The 16,706-nt window shown below is 43.1% G+C and overlaps 3 protein-coding genes across 4 annotated transcripts; all 3 read left to right on the forward strand.

The window, feature by feature from the left end:
• The first annotated feature begins 869 nt into the window (after positions 1–869).
• On the forward strand, positions 870–4,922 carry LOC112884890 (peptidyl-prolyl cis-trans isomerase FKBP42). Its single transcript, XM_025950512.1, has 7 exons — positions 870–1,502; positions 1,857–2,036; positions 2,842–2,931; positions 3,330–3,514; positions 3,660–3,782; positions 3,866–4,018; positions 4,386–4,922. The coding sequence occupies exons 1-7, from the start codon at positions 1,439–1,441 to the stop codon at positions 4,710–4,712; spliced, it is 1,122 nt and encodes a 373-aa protein (XP_025806297.1). The 5' UTR covers positions 870–1,438; the 3' UTR covers positions 4,713–4,922.
• Positions 4,923–9,246: 4,324 nt separating this feature from the next.
• Positions 9,247–11,922, forward strand: LOC112884891 (AP2-like ethylene-responsive transcription factor PLT2). The gene is made up of 8 exons (XM_025950514.1): positions 9,247–9,603; positions 9,715–9,797; positions 10,598–10,606; positions 10,686–10,780; positions 10,888–10,961; positions 11,042–11,092; positions 11,227–11,309; positions 11,462–11,922. Exons 1-8 carry the CDS (start codon positions 9,311–9,313, stop codon positions 11,641–11,643), a joined length of 870 nt encoding a protein of 289 aa, XP_025806299.1. The 5' UTR covers positions 9,247–9,310; the 3' UTR covers positions 11,644–11,922.
• Positions 11,923–12,411: 489 nt separating this feature from the next.
• Positions 12,412–16,461, forward strand: LOC112884908. Of its 2 annotated transcripts, none has more exons than XM_025950538.1 (8): positions 12,412–13,070; positions 13,771–14,043; positions 14,129–14,257; positions 14,350–14,409; positions 14,559–14,720; positions 15,190–15,400; positions 15,511–15,846; positions 15,948–16,461. In XM_025950538.1, exons 1-8 carry the CDS (start codon positions 12,498–12,500, stop codon positions 16,097–16,099), a joined length of 1,896 nt encoding a protein of 631 aa, XP_025806323.1. In that variant the 5' UTR covers positions 12,412–12,497; the 3' UTR covers positions 16,100–16,461. The 2 variants fall into 2 exon arrangements, with proteins under 2 accessions (XP_025806323.1, XP_025806322.1); XM_025950537.1 differs by having other exon boundaries at positions 12,415–13,070; positions 14,341–14,409.
• The last annotated feature ends 245 nt before the right edge of the window (positions 16,462–16,706 follow it).

Below are 16,706 nucleotides of genomic sequence, written 5' to 3' on the forward strand. Positions count from 1 at the left end.
AGTTGATAGAGGATTGGTTTAATTTGAAGACAGATTAATTTTATAAAAATCACTTCAAATGAAGGCTCCTTAGCTTTTGCGCTCTTTTTATGTAAAATTCGTACAACAAATGTCAATTCGGTTCCAATCCATTCTGATATTTGAGGTGGAATCAATGCTGGATTATACTGTTTGTGAAAAATTTCAGCACTTTCCCAATCATCTCTGCTACTCCTTTTCAAACATCATAAACTCAAGGCTATAGGTATCATCGCATAAATGTTATTTTGTACTTGAGTAACCAATTGTAAAGATGAATTATTATTGTCATTCGTTGATTGGTATGCAAATATCAAAATAGAGTTATACATTAATATATCTTCATATCAAAATAGAGTATGCATTAATATAGCTTACTTCCAATCAAATTGTGTGGAAGCTAAGGACACCCTCTATCCTTTGTGCATTCATATGCATTGCTTCCGATAATCATTTTGGAGTTGCTGACCTTACGAGCATGATAGCAGTAGCACCAATGTTGTTTCTATGAGATATCGATGCCGATGATGTGCCTACGAAGGAGTAGCAAATAATCAGCATCAATACGTAACCATGGATAACGTACCATCACTGACTGAACTTATCCTTTCTTACCAAAAAAAATTTCTACTAATATTGTTGTAGTGCATTTATATTTTACAATAACTTTATCATTCTTCTACTTGAAATCAAGTGTTTTATAATAATTGTATGTTTCAGTAGCACGGGATAGTTTGAAGTCCAAAGCGACGTGGCCCTATAGAATCGCACGGTTTGGGCTCAGGGTTCGTGCGTAGAGATTTGAAAGTTTTGTGGACCCAGATTTTTTTAATTAAAATTCCTCGACTCTCTCTCCCTGTCTTTCTTCTCCCTCGTCTCTCTCTGATCTATCCGCTCTCCCGGCGCAGCGCCGGCGGCCGCCTCCCCACCGTGCGCCAGCCGCCGTGCCCCGTCCTCCTCCTGCGTCGCGCCGTCCTCGCCGCGCCAGTCCGCCTCCCCGCCCTTGTGCCGGCCGCGGCCACCTCCGCCACGCCGGCTCGGCTTTGCTAGGCGGCGGCCGCAGTCCGCGCTCCGCAGAGACGAACCTGCGCGGCGGTTTCTCTCTCCTCTCAATTTTTTATTCCTATAAAAGCTGACGTGGCTCTATTATTATAGAGAGCCCGTAGTCGCGGGTGCCCTAATAACCCAACCATCGAAGCCCACTACCCTGGGCCCAAAAGGCGTAAGATCCTCGCTCTCTTCAAGCCTTCACTACTCTCCTGTCCTCCGGCTCTGCTCCCAGTAGTGGCGCTCACCCAGCTGGATCCGTGCGTGGATTGATCGATCCACTACGAATTGAATAATCTGCAGCAACTACCCAACTCGCGGCATTCTAGAAGTTTCCGCCGGCCGGCCGTCTCCCGGCCAGCCACCCGCAGCGATGGCGGTCGTCGAAGAAGATGCGCCGCCTGCAGCCGCCGCCTCCGCTTCTGATCCCGCCGCTGGTGAGTCCCTCTACTCGCTCGCGGGCAAATAATCTCCCGCTACACCTCGCCCCCACGCGTGGCTGCTGCTCCGTGAAGCTCCCTGTCCTCCCGTTGGTAGTGGTGTCTTGCTGGCACACTTCAGTTGTTTTCGATATTCTTTTGCGCTTTCTGTTGGGATTTGGAAGCTTGGAGCAAGTTGGGTGTTACTTGCAATCAGGCAGTTTCGGATCCTGCACTTCACTGCTGCTGCACTACAGTTTCCTGAATTGTGATGTGCCTAGATAATGAAACTTTGAGTTTGTGTCTAGATGGGGAGTAATTTCTGAATCCTTATCTCTGTTTTCCCCTTGGTTCTTGGTTTCTGTTTCTCAGGCTCCAGTGATAATGAGATTACAGTGGAAGAGGCGTCTTTTGTGCATACTGAACCTCCCCAGGATGGCAGTGCCCCACCAGTGGTTTCCTCTGATATGGAAGTCCTTCATGATAAAGTCAAGAAACAGGTCATCAAAGAAGGACACGGCAAGAGACCGCTAAAGTTTGCGACGTGCTTTGGTAAGTAACGGCATAAGTGGTTCATTCCAGTGCTTGGGATGTTGGTTTCAACTTTCTAGATAAGTCTAACATGTTGTGCGTTCCTTGTGTTTATTCTATAAATCATATATCACATACATGTTTTGTTTGCACTGTGTTCCCCCTCATGATGGTTGGGGGAACGTATATAACTCTGCAAGTTTACATGTTCATCAACTTCATTCTCTTGCCCATGATAATGATCATGAGATGCTAATGACCTTGCTTGTTTTCAATGCAAATAACAGTTTATAACTGAAATGGGAATATGTAAACATATTCTCTATGTATCTAGACATAGGCAGCTTTCTCACCACAAATGCACCCAGATACATTGCCATTTAAACTAGTGAGGGCTGGAGGCTTAGAGTTCTTGATATTTCATACTAATTGTGCCTTCCTGTTACTATTTTGCATTCATCGAGTACTAATATCTTTGCCGGTACCTATTCAGTTTGTTGCTCTAATACCGACGTTAATTTTCAAAACATCAGGTTTCATCATTTTTCTATTTACGAAAAAGTGACCCACATGACACATTTCCTTTTCCGTTCATTGAGTACCAACACCTATCAATTTTTGTTTTGGTCTAATCATCATGTGTTTTTTTCAAAAAATCATATTTGATCCTTTTTTCGTCGGAAGTTGCCTAATTCTGACATCACGCTTCAATCATTTTGCTATTGGGAGGAAGCATGCACATGTATTTTGATTTAGCTACATGACAAGTGCTTCAAAGGAGAACAGCAGTGAATTAATTTTTTGTTTTTTTAATCTCGTGTTGCAGTGCACTATAGAGCATGGGTTCAAGGATCATCGCACAAATTTGAGGATACGTGGCAAGAACAGCATCCAATTGAATTAGTACTTGGAAAAGGTGCCACAAAAGTCACTTCACGTATTTTATATTCAGTTTTGCTCGGCTGCACGCATTTCATCCATCAACTCCATAAATTCAAACAGCTTACTTTGCATGCTATTATGGTTTTCTAGTACGATGATGATGGCTCTTAATGAGGATCTGAATAGCCAGTTATTCGGTTAATAACTTGCCATGCCTGCTATTAATGGTTTGATGTGCTGTGAGATGAAAGAGTGAAATATGCATTACTCAGTTCTGATCTGTACCTTTTTATGTTGTCTCTTGCTCAGTAAGCCTACAGGTACTGGGTAACTAGCCTGAGAATTATATGAGCACCCTCAATAGTACAGCAGAGTTTATCAATGATAATTGCCTATGAAGTAACTTTCTAAAGCTTTTTACTCCATCAACAGAGAAAAAGGAAATGTCTGGTTTAGGCATTGGTGTTGGCAACATGAGAAGCGGGGAGCGTGCGTTGTTGCATGTTGGTTGGGAGCTAGGCTACGGCAAAGAAGGAAGCTTTTCATTCCCAAACGTCCCTCCAATGGCAGACCTTGTTTATGAAGTTGAGCTTATTGGATTTGACGATGTCAAAGAGGTAGACAAAGTTGTCCCACCTCCACCACACACAATGCTCTAACAATTATTATCTTGAGCAGTAGGCTGAGATTAGTCGTATTCATTAGCATTACTGTTTTTTTTCCAACTTGGGAAATTTCAAATCATGATAAACTGTGAATCAGGGGAAAGCCAGAAGTGACATGACAGTTGAGGAGAGGATTGCAGCTGCAGACAGGAGAAAGATTGAGGGCAATGAATATTTCAAAGAAAAGAAGCTTGAGGAGGCCATGCAGCAATATGAAATGGTTAGCGGCATGCTTTACTTTTTGGCATGCTTATAGTTATTGCGGTATTCTGATTTCAGTCATCTACTTGTTCCCTTTTACAGGCAATTGCGTACATGGGAGACGATTTCATGTTTCAATTGTTTGGGAAGTACAGAGACATGGCCTTGGCTGTGAAAAATCCATGTCATCTCAATATGGCTGCGTGCCTTATCAAACTAAATAGATTCGATGAAGCTATTGTGCAGTGTAGCATCGTATGTATTCTACTATGCTCAGTCATCAATGCATGATTTACATTCATGAGTGCATTTTTGTAGTTTGTGTAGACCTTCACATAAGCTATACATGATTTTATGTTCAGACGGTAAAAAAATGTCTGTTTTAAAATGATGTTAAAGACCTGTAGCAACTAAGCTCATGTGGCCTAAATGAATTCAGATATCAACATGCAAGGTTCTGCATTATGGTTATCAAGCAGCTGATTTTGCACCTTTATCAGCTTTTTTTAAAAGTGCTGATTTAGGCTGATTGATCAATTGAGCAATACCTGAAAAATCACCCTGCTTTTTCTGGAAAATTACTGACTTGATGGCTGATCCTTTTCGTAATCTTATTCTTAAGGTCTTGTCAGAGGACGAAAGTAATGTGAAAGCACTGTTCAGGCGAGGAAAAGCTAAATCTGAACTTGGCCAGACAGAATCAGCCAGGGAGGATTTCCTGAAAGCGAAGAAGTACTCCCCAGAAGACAAGGAGATCCTTCGGGAGCTCCGGTTGCTCGCGGAACAAGACAAGGCTCTGTACCAAAAGCAGAAGGAGCTCTACAAAGGTCTCTTTGGGCCAAGGCCTGAAGTGAAACCAAAGAAGGCAAACTTCCTCGTTGTTTTCTGGCAGTGGCTGGTGTCCTTGATTCGTTATCTGGTTAGGATGTTCAAACGTAAGAATGAGTAGGGTACTTTACCAGAATTAGGGTTGGTTCTCAAGATTCCATGGCCATGATGACCAACCTTGTACTATAAGATTGGAATTTCTGTTGAAGTGTCGATCATGTATTCTGAGCAGCTGGGATCAAATATAGTTGTTATAAACTCTTTACAATGTTGTGTATTGGCCAACCTTGGAGCCAAAGTTAATACATTCTTTGAGCCGAAGTTTCAAGCAGCTTTTTATGCCAGTGAATAATACAGTTTTCACATTTTAGAGTAATATAATACTGTTACAGCAATAGTATCACTTGAGCTCTAGATTTCATTCTCCTGTAAATGTTGTTGTCCTGAAACTGCAGTTGCTTGCAGAGGAGCAGAAACTCCTGAAAGACACCTTCGGCCCTGTCAATTTCTTGGCCATCTATGATTGCTTCAGCTGCCGCTGAAACATCGACTGCATTTTCCCCCGGCGGTATTGTGAAAAGAAGAATAAATCTCTGCTATCTTGACAGTCGCTGATTTGCCTGCCTGGTCAAAGTTCAAAAGAGATTCGACATGTCACCAGCAAGCTATCCTGCAGTGTATGCTTTCCTACTTTATTTCTTGAATTTCAATAGTCCACTCACCAAGTCACACTTTAAATCTGTATAGGTTTCTAGAAAATTGCTGCATATCTGATTTGCATTCACGAGATAAAGAAAAATGTGAAAGTAGCAACAGTATGGAAGTGTAGTGCATCTCCGCTCTGGATGGATGGTAGGGACAATGTGTCACTTACATGTGGGGCCAGATTATCAGCGGGAGAAGGAAAACAGAAAGGCGCGGAAACAGACGACCATCGGATCAGACGGACGCAAATGAGGTTGCTTCTGGTTGGTTAGGTTGCGGTTTTTTTGGAAAAGGTGACGTGAGCTCTGGATCGTAGAAAAACTGCTGTAAAAAAGTTGCTGTGCGAAAAGTAGAAGATCGTTTGGTTAGAACAGCTGTGAGCTGTGAGAAACTGTATGCTGTGGGTGAAATACCTGTAATACCCCTGAAGGTTTGTGGGACTGTCTATATATCAAAATACTCGTACAAATCTAATATGTTCGCTATTTCGCATGTAAATGTATCTTTTGTAAAGAAAAATATTAAATTTTCTAAGTTTTTCAACCATATGGTCCATATAAATAGAACTGTAGCAATTATACAAAGTAAATGGTTTATATACGTCAACATAACTATCCTCCTTTCACACTAACCAAATCATCAGCGATCTTGTCACGAATGGTATTTATGATATTCTCATTCTCTACATCTCCATGCCTATCTTCTTGTGTTTGTGCCGTGCCACCTATAGATGGTACCAAGTACTCCTCATCAGTATCACATCTCTCAAACACTTTATCACGTAAATTACTATTACAGATAGAATTATGCAAAACAAAGCAAGTCATGATTATATGCTTCTGAGTACGAGGTGAGAAATTTGGCATACTCTTCAAAATACGCCACTTCTGCTTCAAGACTCCAAAAGACCTTCCAATCATATTTCGAAGGGACGAATGCAAGAAATTGAACACATTGTACTTTCCTTGAGGAGAGTCTGTACAATGCCGAAATTCGGGTATATGATACGTGCTTCCTTTGTAAGGCGCAAGATACCCTATTCGGTTCGGATAACCCGAATCTACGAGATAATATTTTTTTATAAAAGTAAGCAAGTGAGGCAAAATAAATAGTAGAAGTATAACTAACGTAAAATGAAGGAAATGATGTACCATGCATATCTTTAGGAGGCACAGGAAATGAAGAAAAATTTGCCAATGCATGATTGAGGATACGCGTGTCATGTGCAGCACCTGGCCAACCAGCAACAACAAAGGTAAACCTCATGTTAAAGTCATAAATTGCTAGCACATTCTGAGATGTATATCCGTGACGACATGTGTGGTTAACCATTTCATCCACTGGCACTACCACTTTCACATGTAAACCATTCTCCAATTGTACCTTTGAAGTATGATAAAAATGGTTCTCTCTCACCCTTGCATGGTTTGTAGAAAAAGTAGAATCTCTCGGAATAATATTATCTTTACCTAACTTACGCATATACTTCAACACTTCGTGAACCGACCGAGTGAAACGATTTTCAGCTTGTGAAAATAATTGTGGTCCTCCAACAATCCACAAGAACATCGCCAATGACTCAATGAATGAAATATTATTGGTAGAGGTCAATCCGTTGGTAAAGACTAGCAAGTCATGAAGTGCCGTAAAAATCTCGACGCTCATCCGAAACATCTTATAAAAATACCTTGGACGACCCATACAGCTCATCACCCATTAGATTCCAGTTTTTATCGTTTACCTATAATCATCTTTGTGCAAATACCGTTCATTATACAACTGCCCTATTTCTCACATAATGACAGCATGTTAGGCTAGTTCAGCTAGCATCAACAATCCTTTTTGCCCTTCTTTAGCGACATCTGCTAATTTTCCATCCATCTACAGAAGAATATTAGTTCAACACAACGTAAAAATAACATAATAATAAAAGCTAGTATTTTACATGTCAAATTGGTTTAGATCTTTGAATCATGATAATGGTACATAACCTTGATATAATAAAATAGTTTAGAATATAAAAATATTAAAATATTAAAACATGAAAATAAGAAATCAGTAGCGTCTGTCATGCTCTCTCTTAATCAAATCGAGTCTTCCCTCAATTATTTCTATAGAAATAAAAACTTTCCTAAAATCTGGCTTCACAATAAGTGAGGTGATTGTATACATTAGAGCAGTTTCTTCTTCCACCCCATATCCTATCATCATCTTCATAGTCATTGCTATAGTAGGAATATAGTTGGTTGGAGGAGCGGATGATGCTTCAACACTTGTGAAGATCTTCTCTGCAGCAGTTTCTATCCTCTGATAAGTGTTCTTGTACAATCAAACGAATAAAAGGCTCTTCTCATCCTTCTTGTCAGCATCGGTAGATGCCCCCTTGCGTTTCATTTTTTCCGTATTCCTTGTCTTCTTAACATTCTCTGTAGATTTTGGTACTATATCCTCATCCTCATCACTTGCATCACCAGAAGATATATTTTCAGGACATGATGCGTGTCGGAGGAATTCTTCAGCCGGGTGGCGGAAAGCACTCGCCTAATCCTAGTTAAGGATGGGTTTGGAGGAGACTTAGGAGCGCTCGATCGGCAGACAGATGAACGCAGGGAGGACACGAAGATTTAGAGTGGTTCGGGCCGCCGGAGCGTAATACCCTACGTCCACTTTGGTGCTGTATTGACTGTGTAAGCCCTGGATGGAACTTAGCTTGGACTTGTGCTTGTGTATGCGGCCGTGGGATGTGTCTGTTGATCCTTGTCTTCTAACGAGTGCACTCTCCCTTTTATAGCCCAAGAGGAGTGCTTACATTGAGCCGGACCCCGACAGGTGGGCCTGACCAACAGGAGCCTATCCTACGAGAGATATGGAGGTCATCTCCTCGAGCTCCTCTCCGTAGTCCTCTTCGACCGAGAAGTTGATGTGCGTTTCCACAGCCAGGATATGGCCATGTACAGCCTTGTCTTGCATAGTGTCCGGTGTCAGCGTTGCCCAACAGTGAAATCGTGCTGTCACTGTTGGGATGGAACCTCCTGCCAGACGGTGAAACAGCGCTGACCCGTTGCGTGCGTACTGTTACAGCGCACGACTTGGCTCGCCTATTACAGGCCATCATCACGCGCGCAGCGCCGTGACGGGATTGTACACAGTCCGCGCACTGTGCACGGTGATACGACGCGCCGCCTTGGAAACAAGCGGGCTTACCGTGGTGTCAGCCTACCTGCCTCGTGTGTCAGTGGCAGGCCGTTCTTTTTGACTTGGGCACGCACGGCCCAGCTACCGCATTAAATGCTGGTAGGTGGGCTGAAGACCCGCGAAGAGCCTCCAGCTGCAGGCTCGTGGCAGGGCCAGCCCCGTTCCCACCGCAGGACGGCGCGTGGCGGTGCCGGGGAGGGGGTCCGGGCCCCCGAGACCGGTCGGAGCGGTCTGGCCTGTGATGGTCCAGCCATCACATGTGGCGGCCCCGGACCTCCCTGGGAGACCGGGTCCGCGGGGGCTACCCGAGAGCTCTCCAGCTTTCCTGGGGACGTGGGGGCCCCGGTCCCGGAATAGTACGGGGAGGGTCCGGAGACTACGGTACCCAGCTGTCAGGCCCGAGCCCTACGCCACGTCCCCCAGAAGGCAAGGGGAAGATTACGGATAGCGAGACGCCAAGGGTCTGGTCACCCTAGCAGGAGGTACCCCTGTCTGTATGTAGCGACAATGCGGAAGACCCACTAACATGTACCTTGCCAAACACATAATGCATATCATAAAAAAACTTTGGATCTTGTTTACAGAACTTCAAATGAGGGCATTTCAAATAAGGACATTTGATTGCTTTCTCTTTTATCGTTGCACCTCTAAAATTAGATAAAAAATAAAATCAGCAAGCACAGTGTATAACAAATATTAATAAAAAATACCAAAGTCATATTACCCGTCGACCTCTCCGCCCGCCTCCACCTCCTCTGCTAGGGTTTGTCACGCGAGCACTTGAAGATTCGCGAAACCCAGCGTGACCGACACGCGGCGATGGCCACCGTCCAACCCCAATCGCCGGCGGGCCCCACCCCTTCTCCCCCGCAGGAGGGGCGGCACGGCGACGCCCCCGACCCGCCCGCCGCCTCCGGTGGACCCCCCGCCGCGGCGGGTCCGGGCGGCGAGATCGCCGCACTCGACAAGCAGCTCGCTGTCGTCGGCGGTGGCGAGGAGAGGAAGCCGGATGGAGGCGCTAGCGCCGGCGCAGGCGGAGGAGGGAAGCTGGTAGCGGAGGCCATGCGCAAGTACGCCGCGCCGCGGTCGTCGCGGTTCCACGGCGTCACAAGGTGCGCACTGGCAACTCTGGGTCTCTGGGGAGCAGAGAGCTGCGGGTGCGCTGCCCGTCCTGGTGCCTCTCCTTGTACTTTGGATTGATTTCGCTGCTGCTTTGGCCGCAGGCTGAAGTGGAGCGGCAAGTACGAGGCGCACCTCTGGGACAACACCAGCCAGGTCGAGGGCCGCAAGCGCAAGGGCAAGCACGGTATGCACGCTACCAACCTCAACTCCGGGCTCTAGCTCACTGTAAAATCTTGGAGATGTTTCAAGCATAGTTCTATATTCGAGATGAAATCAACACTGCAGTTTAATTTGGTGTGTCAATGCCATGTGCATTTCCTTGATAAACAGTGGCATGCGTACTAAACGGTAGGATCAGATCATCAGATATCAAGATTACATTTCTTTTTGCTTTTTTGCGGCAGAGTAGCTAATCAGTCAAATACATCCTATTCCTGGCCTCTTTCATGGTGTCTTGATTGCATCTTCAATACAGCAACTAGGGTTCAGCAGGTCATCTAGTATGTTCTATCCTCTAATTCGACCTGTAAATGGGGATACATCATGAGGATAGGATAGTATTATTCGGTTAACAAAGTTAGTACCTATGGATGGGTGCATCTTGTATTAATGAATGGATGAACGATGTTCTTTTTTTATTTATCTTTGAAATATGTTATGTAGCACCACAAAAATTGTGCTTTATGAGGTACATGTATTGTGCTCAAAGTTATATTGTCTGTATCTTTATGCTTTTCTATCAGAAATGTTAATCACCATCATAAGGTGTAAATAGGTCACAGTACAAGTTAAATTTGGTGTTTAGAAATGTATTAGGATTCATGATATCAGCTTATGCCAATGTATGCGCTGGATGAAGAGTCATTCTCCTAATACCTTACATTTCCAGTCACGTCCTTAATTTTCCAGTCTTCTTAGGCTGATCGTTCTTTTAATTGTGCATGGAACCTGGTTTCTACTCTTGGCTGCTGTTGTGGTCTTCAGTCTACTTAGGTGAGCGGTGCTACTCATGGAAGGGGCTCATTTGGAACACAAAACTGCTCAAGTTTTGACTTCTTTTCTGGCATTACAGGCAGCTATGTTACTGAAGAGCAGGCTGCAAGAGCACATGATTTGGCAGCCCTTAAATATTGGGGCACAGGTCCAAACACCAAACTGAACTTCAATGTAAGAATTGAATGTTGCACAGTGCATACTGATACGTTTAAGAAATAGCGTATCTTGTCCAACAACAGCGAAAGTAAATTGCATTAATAGCTTTTATTTGCTATCAGATTTCTGACTATGAGAAAGAAATTGAGATTATGAAGACCATGTCTCAAGATGAATTTGTAGCCTACATAAGGAGGTCAGTGGTACATTCAAAAGCTTATATGTAGTAGTTATATGCTGTGATCGTTTTTTTATTGTCATGGTTTGTTGTTATAGGAAAAGCAGTTGTTTCTCAAGAGGTACTTCATCATACCGGGGTGTAACCAGGTGCTGTACCTTTGCTAAATGAATTAATAGCCGTTTGGTTTCCTTCGAATGGAGTGGAAAAAAAATGTTGTGGTTAACTAGGAAAGTTTGAATGGTCTATTGGAACTTTCTCTAATCACTTTTTTTACCAACAGACGGAAGGATGGTAAATGGCAAGCAAGAATTGGTAGGATTGGTGAGAGTAGAGATACCAAAGACATTTACCTCGGGACTTTCGGTGAGTATAGTTTTCTACCTTATTGAACTTCCAAGGCTTTTCTGAATGATAGTCACTAGGGACTAGAAGCTTGTTTCTGTCAACTAGAAATCTACCTTTGATTTATATTTGATGCGCAGTTATCCTTAATTAAAATTTGCCATGGATTGCAGAAACTGAAGAGGAGGCGGCAGAAGCTTATGACATAGCAGCAATTGAGCTTCGTGGTGTTCATGCTGTTACCAACTTTGACATTAGCAACTATTGTGAAGATGGTTTGAGAAAACTAGAAGGCCCGTCAGAAGTGCCAAAGCTGGAAGGTCCCTCAGAGGTCATGAAGCTTGCTGGACAATAGACACTAAAATAGCAACATGTACATTATTTTTCTGTTTCATTTACTTTGTCATGATACTTGGCCGTCCTTTTGGTATTCCTGATACCTTTTTTTTCTTCCTTTTGTGAGTTTTCACCGTGCCTTGTTGTGAAGCCAGTATTTACAGGCTGTGAAGGACAATGTGATGTTGTATTCTAGCCTCACAAAAAGGTCTTGCTAACCTTAGATGTCACTGCAAAAGTTACAATGTTGTAGTTGATTTGATGGCTTTTATTTTTATGTGCTTATTGCATGCTGTTACTTCCACTGCTGGTCAAGTATAAGCGTTCATACTTTGAAAATGATGTGCTGTATACACAATAATATACAAGCTCCAGTGTTCGTTTTAGGGAACACAATACCTGTTGCAAGTACTCTCGCCGATCGCAGAGGAGAGTGGTGTTCCTCCGGTCAAAATAGTGGCGTTTTAGGTTGGGTGGAGTCAACATTTTTATTACTTTGACAATTAAAGATTTAAAAATGATTGGGAGATGTAGTCCCCAAAGGTAGTTTTATATCATACAATTTTGCTATGATGTGTCAGTTTATTATAATCTATAGTATACAAGCTGATGTCTAAAACATGGCTCTTTTTTAGACTGGAAGGAGTACTGATACATGGGTTCATCAAATGTTTCTACTAAGGGAAGAAAAAGAAATAGTATATGAATAAAAAGTGCATTACCTACTACTAGAAAATGCGTACAATTCTCTCCTGCATAAACTTTAGCACATGGATGGAAGCAAGACCTTGATATGCCCTTTGCCGCCACCACATCGACGGGTGGCGTTGCATTATTCCCTCCCTTTCCAGCCGCCGACCAACGCACGCCGCCATGGACGCCGTCGCGTTCCCGCCGCCCCCCGCGCCCTTCCCCGACGACGACTTCGATTTCGGCGACTTCACCTTCGCCTCCGCGCCGCAGCCGCCCCTCGCTGATCCCCGGCCGGCCGCCTTCGCGGCCTTCGACGACGACTGGGGCGATTTCGTGGCGAGCCCGCTCGGATCCAAGGCGGACGCCTCCCCGCCGCCCACCCTTCCGACGGCCACCTCCTCCTGGGAGAAGCCACGGGGCCCGCTTCCTCTCTCCCTGTTCGGCGCCGACGACGACCAGGAGGATGGGCGGGAGGAGGAAGGATCGGTCGAGCCGCCGCCGCAGCCGGCCACAGCACACCAGCGCGCCGCGTGCTTCGCCACCGACGGATCGAGGCCAGCGGATCTGAAGGACCTCATCGCCGGCCTCTACGGATCTCAGCCTCCCCCTGCCTCCGTCGCTGCGGATGCGGGTCCGCAAGAGGATGGCGAAGGGTTCGGAGACGATGACTGGGAATTCACCGCGGCGACGGCGGAACCTGCCGATCAGGATGGAGGTGCACGAGGGCCTGGGGATGGGATTGGAATGATTGAGGTGAGTTGGCACACTCTGATGCATTTCCCCCTTCCGTGATGGATGTAGCGGTCTTTGCCAATTTGTCGTGAGATCTTTGGAGTCGGGAGGACTGTATATGTGTAATGACATCGACACTCCAAAAGGAGCATTTGGATTGCCCCCAATATGATATAAATGATTGTTTCAAGCATGATGTGCACATATGGTGATAATACTATAACGGAATGCAAACTTGAATCAGTGTGGTCTAAAATGAAGGGCGGGGCTACTGGGCTTATATAAGCACAACCTGGTTGTTGGGGTAACAGATGGAAGGATTATTGATTCTTTACATGCTTGCAAATTTTAAGCTAGAAGCCGGTCCACTTCAGAAAATCCCTGAGCTAAACTTGTTGGAATTGCAACACCTCAATGATATCCATCCAAAAAGTAAATTACATTATTGTCATATTAAATATAAATGTAGAACTACTTTGCAGACCCATTTGTATATATGGCAAAGGTGAATGTTCGAGTGTGAAGCTCTGAGCCAAAGTCTGGAACACCAGTCAGACAAATGGCAGTCACGAGTTTATAATAGCAACTCAGTGTCAATGGTATTTTGTAATAAAAAAGGATCACCCCCATGCTTGCAGTTGTTTATAGACTTTGTTCTTTCTCTTCATCTGGCTATTGGTCCTTTTCCATTGGTTGATCCCAATGTTTTCAAATCTCTCAGGATGTAACAAAATCAGTGAGTAATGACGAGGAAGACTGGTCATCGTTTGCCAGTCTTGATGAAAAATTGAACCATGTTCATCAAACTACTGATAATATTGGGACTCAAAAGTCCACAGGAGAATGTGTAAAGGCTTCCAGTTGCTCTCCAGCTAATAATTCAGCCATACTCAACCTCTACAAAGAAAGGGAATTGGCTGACACTATTCACATTGCGCAGAGCTCTGCAGAAAGTTTGCAGAGTTCATCTGATTTGTTTTCTAATAACAAAATGGTGAGCATTCATTCTATTTTAAGTTACTCACTGGCACAGTTTTATTTTATTTTTCTTTTGATGTACACTAATGATCAGTGATCAGAACTCTTCATTTAAAACAGATGAAAGCCATTCCAGTGGATCAACAAGTGATTGCAATTTGATTGAATTCTACCATAGGCTGAGAGAAGAGTCCTTGACAGTAATGTCCCAACATGTGAAGGATCTTAAGGTTGGTGATTATTCAAATTTATAAAGAGTATTATTGATACATTTTGATGCTTTGTAATTTAGTAACTAAGGATATGCATTCAGGAAGCACAGAAGGTTTCTACACCTTCTGATGAAAACAGGAAAGCAACAGTGATTGGAAGGGAGATTCAGGTGTGTTCTAAATTCTGATTATCTGTGGTTATAAATGAAATTTGTCTTGTGAATGTATTGAACATAACTTGTTTGTGTATTCTTGTGTTAATGCGCATCAACGCAAGAACTTCAAATCATTGTCTTAATGCATTTTCCTCAATTTACAGGAAATATATGATAAACTAAAAGATTCTTCTCTGCCCAAAGGCTTCTGCGCAGAGGTATATCCTTCGCGGGATGTATATATCACAGAACTGATTAACTGTATCGAAGAGGAACAACTGAAGGATTTTCAACAAGAGTATTGTTTAGCAGAAAAGATAGCACGGGTATGTATCATCATCTATGTTAACTAACCTAAGTGTCCAAGTTCCTGCTCATTATCAATATGTTGTAATACAGTAATAGGAACTTCCCCTACTATTGGCAGTACAAAAATCACATATAATATTTTCCTTCTTGTAAATTGCTGAGTCTTGACATTTTAGTTTTTATTGTCTCAATTTACTCAAGATAAATTCACTTTTTTTCTGAATCACCTTTCTTCTGCTCAGTTTGGCGTCATGATTTTGTTTTGATGTCACTGTTTATTATTATCATCAGTAATCCTTTTGGTAAACTGACTTGAAAATTCTCTTGAGTGAAATTTTTGTTGTTTACAAGATGCAGGGTGTGCAGTCAATCTTGCAATTTCCCTTCTGCTTCTTGTTCATACAATGTTGGACTGATGATGTGATTTTGATTAGGGAAAATAAATAATATATTGAGTGGCATTTTCTGTGTTATATCTAATTACAGGCAATGGAAGACACGAGTGTGGCAATTGAACTTTACAAGCACAGTGTTTCCACCCTTCATACATTGGAACTAGCATCCAAAGAGGAACAACGTGATTATGTTGGTGCATGGTACCGTATGCTTCTGCCCAGTGCCCATGAACTGCAGCATGGTGCAGCGCTTTGGCAAGAATCCTATCATTCAAATGTCTGCGACCAAGTGATTTCTGAAGGTACTAATATTTGCCATGACCAGCAAAGCTTTAACATTCGTTTTTGGATGATCATTTTATCTTCACATATGGTAGTCAACTATAAACTGTCATCCATGTTGGTTTTACAGGTGGTGACTACTTTATTGCTCTTGGGGAGATATATAGAGTTGCACAAATTTTATATTTATCCTTGCAGTGTTTCAAGCCCTGGGTTCTTGCAGATCCTGGAATGTTGAGTAAAATAATGGCTTGTTTGGACAGATGCAGTAATGCTTGGACTAGTTGTTTAGAAACAGCTCTTAAAAGGGTCGTTGACAGTAATCGCTTAGATGCATCTGTAGCTAAAGCACTTATGGAGTCCATCAACAATATTAAAGAACTTGAACTGCCCAGTCTACAAAATGTTCTTCCCACCAACGAGATGACATGTAGACTAAGCCTCCTGCCACCCAGTGTTGTACCAGGTAAAACTTGTGCTGCATTCAACTTTTACCAGAATGAAGTTTTCGGCTGTCTGATTCTCCTTTCAGCAGCTCCACTAATTACTTGCATTGCTTTCATGTAGGAATGAAGTTGATCATGTGGAATGGACATCACTATTTTATTAAAGTTGCAAATTTCTGGGCAAACCAGATATCTTCTTACCCTCCCCAGCTGTCACACACACTCCAATCTTCAAGGAACAATGCGGCAACACTTGCCCATCATACTGAATAACCTATCAAACTAGTGACCTAATCTGATGGAAGCATCAGAAGCTTTTGGAGTAAAATTTGTTCATGAAGTTGCCTTGCCAACCACAAGGCTGGAGGATCGATCCACTATCGAGTCTAGGACTACGTTCCTGTACTGGTTATTTTCTTGTACAAATTGTATTTTCTTTACACTATTCTTTCCATAGCGCCTGATAATGGCGCTAGCATAGCAAGTTAAAAGGATATGCGGAGTTTCAGATATTGTTGTGTAAACATTGTAAAGACTGGACTAAAGTGTGAGGCAACACATTTAAATGCTCAAGAAGCAAAACAAATTTGTAGAAATTGGAAAACAAAGAGAGGAATTTGCGTGTTAATTGTGAATCTTATTTCGCTGAATCAGTCTCAGGTGTCGATACGCTGATTCTATCTTATCAAGATCCTGCGTACTATTGAGAAAAAACTGCTTTCCTCGCCTAAACTTTTGGACACCGACAGAATGGTAGATTTCATGCGAGTATAAACCGAACTGCTTTGTTCGTCTAGGCTTTTGAACACCGACAGAATGGTAGATTTCATGTGAGTATAAGAAACAGATCAAGGTACAGATGACCTTTCTCTCAATTAAA

The sequence above is a fragment of the Panicum hallii genome, chromosome 3 (genome assembly GCF_002211085.1).
Source record: "Panicum hallii strain FIL2 chromosome 3, PHallii_v3.1, whole genome shotgun sequence".
In the NCBI taxonomy this organism is placed as follows: domain Eukaryota; kingdom Viridiplantae; phylum Streptophyta; class Magnoliopsida; order Poales; family Poaceae; genus Panicum; species Panicum hallii.

What these genes read in the sequence shown, in the direction of transcription:
- LOC112884890 (XM_025950512.1), top strand. Translation starts at nt 1,439, where the DNA reads ATGGCGGTCGTCGAAGAAGATGCGCCGCCTGCAGCCGCCGCCTCCGCT. An exon ending in CGCTTCTGATCCCGCCGCTG is followed by an intron (nt 1,503 to 1,856) that starts GTGAGTCCCTCT and finishes TCTGTTTCTCAG; the next exon opens with GCTCCAGTGATAATGAGATT. An exon ending in AAAGTTTGCGACGTGCTTTG is followed by an intron (nt 2,037 to 2,841) that starts GTAAGTAACGGC and finishes CTCGTGTTGCAG; the next exon opens with TGCACTATAGAGCATGGGTT.
- LOC112884908 (XM_025950537.1), top strand. Translation starts at nt 12,498, where the DNA reads ATGGACGCCGTCGCGTTCCCGCCGCCCCCCGCGCCCTTCCCCGACGAC. An exon ending in AACATGTGAAGGATCTTAAG is followed by an intron (nt 14,258 to 14,340) that starts GTTGGTGATTAT and finishes ATATGCATTCAG; the next exon opens with GAAGCACAGAAGGTTTCTAC. An exon ending in GCCACCCAGTGTTGTACCAG is followed by an intron (nt 15,847 to 15,947) that starts GTAAAACTTGTG and finishes GCTTTCATGTAG; the next exon opens with GAATGAAGTTGATCATGTGG.
- LOC112884891 (XM_025950514.1), top strand. Translation starts at nt 9,311, where the DNA reads ATGGCCACCGTCCAACCCCAATCGCCGGCGGGCCCCACCCCTTCTCCC. An exon ending in TTTGTAGCCTACATAAGGAG is followed by an intron (nt 10,962 to 11,041) that starts GTCAGTGGTACA and finishes TTGTTGTTATAG; the next exon opens with GAAAAGCAGTTGTTTCTCAA. An exon ending in TCATACCGGGGTGTAACCAG is followed by an intron (nt 11,093 to 11,226) that starts GTGCTGTACCTT and finishes TTTTACCAACAG; the next exon opens with ACGGAAGGATGGTAAATGGC.